Source organism: Echinops telfairi, unplaced genomic scaffold, assembly GCF_000313985.2.
Source record: "Echinops telfairi isolate 266 unplaced genomic scaffold, ASM31398v2 ScPeMD7_5;HRSCAF=22, whole genome shotgun sequence".
Lineage (NCBI taxonomy): Eukaryota > Metazoa > Chordata > Mammalia > Afrosoricida > Tenrecidae > Echinops > Echinops telfairi.
Genome location: NW_022103901.1, coordinates 20445892 through 20452066, shown reverse-complemented (window position 1 = coordinate 20452066; position 6175 = coordinate 20445892). Strand labels below are relative to the sequence as shown.

The 6175-nt window shown below is 43.3% G+C and overlaps 1 protein-coding gene across 1 annotated transcript in view; it reads left to right on the top strand.

Annotated features, from left to right (window-relative positions):
* Window positions 1–4153, top strand: part of CACNG3 (calcium voltage-gated channel auxiliary subunit gamma 3) — a 152753-nt gene extending 148600 nt beyond the window's left edge. The window contains exon 4 of the mRNA XM_004705714.2: window positions 3104–4153. Coding sequence (XP_004705771.1) covers window positions 3104–3615 — 512 coding nt within the window. The 3' untranslated portion in view covers window positions 3616–4153. The remainder of the gene's footprint in view (window positions 1–3103) is intronic.
* Window positions 4154–6175: the final 2022 nt, after the last annotated feature.

Below are 6175 nucleotides of genomic sequence, written 5' to 3'. Positions count from 1 at the left end.
CCCATTTCTCCCCCCTCCGTCCCCTGCCTTCCTTCCCTCCCTCGCAAACCCTTGATAAGTTATAGATTATTATTTTCATATCTTACATCGTCTTCTGTCGCCCCTCACCCACTTTCTGTTATTTGTCCCACTGGAGGGGGTTATAGATTGATACTTGTGATCAAACCTCCCTTTCTCTCTGCAACCTCCCCTAATCCTCCTGGTATCTCTCCTCTCCTTGCTGGCCCTGAGGCGTTTCTCTATCCTGGATTCCCTGTATTGCAAGCTCCTATCTATAGCAGTGTGCATGCTCTGGTCTGAGATTAGAAACTCTTAATGCATGTGTATGGAGCGGTGGAGGTACTAACAGAAAGATTGGTAGTTAAAACCCACCCAGCAGTTCTACAGTAGAAAGGGCCTAACTAACTCCTTCTCTAAAGATTCCACCCATGAGAACTCTGTGGGGGCAATTTTACTTTGTTACATGGAGTGACTATGAGCCAGAATCCTTTGCATCAGACTCTACTTGAGGGCACCCAAACAACAATAAGGATGCACACACACCAGCCAATGAGAACGGCAGTACAGGAACAGAATCCTGGGGTCCCTGTCATCCCAAGTGGCTGGACTATGGGGAGATCTTTAGGACCTCCAGGAAAAGACTACAATGCAAAGAGAATACAAAGTAGACTCAGAAGACTCCAGGAAATAGTTATTTATCAATTGGTTTGGGGACGTGTTGAGAGCAGCAGCCCTCATTTAGTGCCACCCTATAGATAGCCCTCGGTCAATTTGTTGTACTGTGGTGGCTTGCATATTTCTGTGGTGATGGAAGCTATGCTACTTGCATTACAAATAACGGCGTGGTCACCCGTGGTGGACTGGTTTCAGCAGAGTTTCCAGATCAAAGCAAACTAGGAAGAAGGCCAATGTATTCCTTAAAAAAATTGGCCAGTGAAGGTCTCATGAATAGCACTGTAATATTGCTTTGGGCAAACCCACTGTACCAGACATCTTTAATGTGTTTAAAAGCAAAGATGCCATTCGAGGGCAAAGGTATATCTGACCTAAACTAGTTTCAACTACCTTATATATAGGCGAAAGTTGATCAATGAACAAGCAATACTGGAGATAAATTGATGCCTTCAAATCATGAAGTGTTAGGCCTGGTTGACTAGAGAAACAAATCCAGAGGCACTCTAGATAAGCGCTTTATATCTAGAAGTAATTGCATAACAAGAGAATATCCCAGTCCAACCCATCTCATGTCCATAAGTCCGATACTAGTCCTTAAGTCCCTCTTCAAATTCACACACCCACATGCAATGATGCAGAATGCAGGAAGATCAATGGCTGGTGGGTTCAAGGTCATGTGGCTCCAATGGCAGTTCATTCACAGGGCTCTGGCAGGTCTCAGAATGGCTCACCCCCAGGAAGGTGAAGGCAGAGAGAGAAAGGCAAGTTGTCAGGGGCCTCTTTATGAGAAGGCCACGCCCACAAGGAGGCACCAACTGGCTGTGAACTACCTAACAGGCTAGACTCCACCCCTACACTTTTACGTATCAAGTTGACATGAAATTATGTCACTACCACACATGGTATTGGCAAAGAATAGTAAACACACCATGGACAGCCAGAGGAACAGATAAATCTGTCTTGGAAGGAGTACAGCCGAAAACTCCTTAGGAAGTGAGGATGGGGAGATTTTATCTCACATATTTTGGACATATTACCAGCCACTGAATAAAGACAACATGCTTAGTAGAGCAGAGGGTCAGTGGGGTGGGGGAGGGGGGAGAGGAAGACCTTCAACAAAAGGGATTGACACAGTGGCTACAACAAGGAGCTCAAACATAGCAATGATACGAGGGGGACGCGGGACCAGGCAGTGCTTTATCCTGTCGTTCAAGGGATTGCTGTGAGTCAAAACTGACTAGATGGCGCCAAACAAACAAAACAGGCAGGTTAAATTTGGAGATAGGGAAATGGCATCTGGTATATTAATCTCCAGCAATCAATGTTGGCTAAATGCTCTGGTAGAGGGCCTTGAAGCAAAAGGTTTCAAAATGACATTTCCCTTTGAAGCAATAATGTGAGAAGTGTCCAGAGGTGAGCACACCCTCTTGGATGCTATAATTTTTTTCATTCCATCCCTTGGGAAACCATTTATCTCCAGTAGTCTGAGCAGCTATTTCCAATTCTAGTCTGTAGACTTGAGAAAGCGAAGTATGCAGCCCTTACCCATTATGGACGGTAGCTCTGTGTTCTCCAAATCCTAATTCTGAAACAACCGCTGATTTAAAGCATTCTTATCCTGTGCAGATTTTTAAAAAAAAACATAATAAGCCACTCTCCCTTTTCCATGAGCTCATTAGTGCCTCAAACTTCAGTTCTAGACCCAACCAAGCACTTCAAACTCATTGTATCCAAGTATCTAATTTTCTCTACCCCTGTCTCTCTGCTGCCTCTCATATTTTATTTTAAGATGCCTCCTAACTGCCAACCATTCAAGCTTCAACCCTAATAATACTTCACCCCGTCTCTCACATTTCATAGCCAGGAGTCTTTCATCTCTTTGATCCCCCACTCACTTTTCAGGGCCCCACTGAAACGTCTTCTCCTCTACAAATCCAGGGTCCTTAGTCTTTCCTTCCCCGTTTGCCCCATTTTGCCTGTGTCTCCAGTAGAGTCCACTCTGCACGGTGCTGTACTTGCACTAATTTACACGCCAGGTTCTCATAACAATGGAAAGGATGCAAAGTCAGGGCCCTATAACTTGTTCATTTTACTATTCTCAAGACTTGGAGCTGAAGATTAAGGGTTGTTAGACTACATTGCTTATAAAAGAAAAGTAAATGTATTCTGAATTCTGGCCACAGTTACTGTTAAAGAAGGATGTATTCTCTCGCCGTGTGCACGCTGCCTGGGACTAAATAGCAGAATTGTTCATTTCTCAAAATGCAAACCATGCAGGAAGAACCCTGCAGCCGGGTTTCCCAGCATAATCCATTCTCCTCTCTCCCCACTTCCTCACGTGTGCTAGAAATGTTTCAAGACTGAAAGTGGTATTTACCTCTGAGGCTTATAAACAGTTATGTTTTTTTTTCCTTTTCTCTTCTCTTAGGGTTAAGCAACATCATCGGCATCATAGTTTATATATCAGCAAATGCTGGAGACCCCGGGCAGCGTGATTCCAAAAAAAGTTACTCCTATGGCTGGTCCTTTTATTTTGGAGCGTTCTCTTTCATCATCGCGGAGATTGTCGGCGTGGTGGCTGTGCACATCTATATCGAGAAACATCAGCAGTTACGTGCCAAATCCCATTCGGAGCTCCTGAAGAAATCTACTTTTACCCGCCTTCCACCCTATAGGTATAGATTCCGAAGGCGGTCCAGTTCCCGCTCCACAGAACCTAGGTCCCGAGACCTGTCCCCCATCAGCAAAGGCTTCCATACCATCCCTTCCACCGACATCTCAATGTTCACCCTCTCCCGGGATCCCTCCAAGATCACCATGGGGACCCTCCTCAACTCTGACAGGGACCACACTTTTCTACAGTTCCACAACTCCACTCCCAAAGAGTACAAGGAGTCGCTGCATAATAATCCAGCCAACAGGCGCACCACACCGGTCTGAACTGACTTCTGAGCTCTGCCCTGTGCCCAGCACAACCTTGGGGGAAATGTACAGAGATGTCTCTAAGGTTGCATGGCATGGTCCTAGTGATGGTATTACTTTTTTTAAAGAATAAAACCAAATGGATTCAACCCTTGCCCACTGTGCGTCCCCTACTCTCGAAGCCCCAGCCCTTCCATTGCTAACTTTTCCAGCCAAGCCCATGATGTCATTTCTCTCTCGGTGTATTTCTGCCATGTTTTCTTTTCTTCCTTCATGACTGGGAGTAGGGGGGGAGTCTCTCATGCTGCTTCCTTCCTTGGAAGAGGACTTTACTAAAAGTCATGGGTGGCGTCCAGGGGGAATTCCTGAGTCCCCATCAGAGAAGTCATGGTTGTCCCATTATTCACCCACATAAATCCTCAGGAAAGCAACCACCCAGGTCACCCTGAGGGAGGCATTCATCTTTACATGTTAGAAAAACATGACCAGATGTCAGAACCCTAAAGCAGCTGATGTAATAAGCACTCATGTTATTAAAGGTTTTGCCTTGTTGTAACCAAATGTGCTGGGGGTGTTTTGTTTCTTCTGGGTATTTCCAAGACAAACTCCCTCCCCTGCCATTGAATTGGGACAGCTCTCTTTTGGAAGGTTGCTCAGACCCGTTGTATCATTAAGAGGGCCCTTCTTTAACCCTTAAATCCAGCAAGGGTCTAAGTCAGCATGCTCTTCCTGGAAGCTGGCTGTTTAAAAGCTGGTTCTGGCTCTTAGTAGCCCTGAAGTCTTGGACAAATCACCTAACTTTTAAATGACCCTATCCTCATCTATGAAATGGAACATGCTAATAGTATTCAACTGAGTTGTGAAGTTTAAATAAATACATGTAAAAATATTACACAGAAACAAACAAAAAAACAGCCTCATCTTTCTATTGGTAAAAGACTAGCACATTGTAAACTAAGTGCATCTATGTGTGCGTACAATTCAGACAGTGTGTGTGTATGTGTGTGTATGTGTGCATGCGTGTATATGTATGTGTTTATATACATACATATACCAAACTCCAAACTCACTGCCCAATGGTGATTCACAGCAACCCCCTGGGAGTTTCTGAGACTGTTCACAGAGGGTAGAAAGCTCAGTCTTTCTCTCAAGCTGCTGCTGGTGGTTTCAAACTGTGCACCCTGAGGGTCACAGCTCAATGCATAACTACCACCAGGACTCTACATACATGTACATGCACGTATATATACACATATACATTCAAACACAAAAATATATACACAAAGGGGCTTCAAAAAGTGTGTGGGCCCTCATGAAGAGATCACTGAAGATATGGGGGTGATAGCTAAATGTGATGAAAAAATCAGATGGTGCCCGGCTCTCAGAAAAAATAGTGTGTGGGGTCTTAAAGGCTGGTCTTAAAAGAAGCAGCCAGAAAGTGACACGTGAACTAAGTCCACAAGTATGAAGCACCCAGCCTGTGCGACCCAAGGATTATAAATTATATAATCCAAATCCAGAGCAGGGAACAGTATTAGAGCTTTAAAATTTTGAGCACCTCGTTTCCAGAAGTGTGTGAATGAGAGTGGAATCCTAAAGTCCGTTTGCAGGGTTCCCATATGGATTCAGCCTCTGGTGAATTCCTACTGACCATGGGGATGTGAATAGCCTTGCTGTCAGACAGAGAGCTTTGTAAAGTCAATTGGGGCAGATATAGTTAGGCTAACATGTAATACTTCATTTTTTTATCTCCTTTGACCCATTTTAAAGTTGTTCCAGTTTTTAATATTTTCTTTTCTTTTGATTGAAGTTTTCTGTTCTATTTTGCCATTGTTGTGGGGGATTTTTTTTCCTTGTTTGTATTTTGTGTGTTTTCCTGTATATGAAATCCAGGATAGTTAAATCTATAGAGACAGTAACTGTATTAATAATAACCTAAGGGCATGCGGGGGAAATTGGGGGAAATAGGAAGCTAAAAACAATGACTATAAGAATAATGCAAATTTCTAAAATTGATTGTGGTGCTGATAGCACAAGTCTTCTTAATACGGTTGAACTATTGAATTGTATGATATGTGAATCATATGCTAATAAAATCATTTTTTTTAGTTTATGGAAAATCGAATGAGAATATAATGGAATACAATACCATGAAATTTTGAAGTCCCCATGTATATATGTATGTATGAGGGGGCTTTAAAAAACTTCATGGAAACATTCCGTTATCTTTCATTCCATTTTCCCATGAACTTTTGAAAGCCTCTCAAATTTACACACATACACACACATGAAGTTTGTAGGAAAATGGAACTAAAAGATTATACACAGACATCTATGTGTATCTGCATATATACATGCATATATAGGAATGTGTACATACGCACACGTCTATGTTGTTGCTAGGTGCCATCAAATTGGTTCCCACTCATAGCAGCCCTGTGTCAAGCAGCATGTAACACTGCCCCTGACAGTGTGCCATCCTCACAATTGTTCTTATACTTGAACCCTTGTTGTAGCCACTGTGCCAATTCATTTTGTTGAGGGTCTGCCTCTTTTTCGCTACCCCTCTACTTTACCA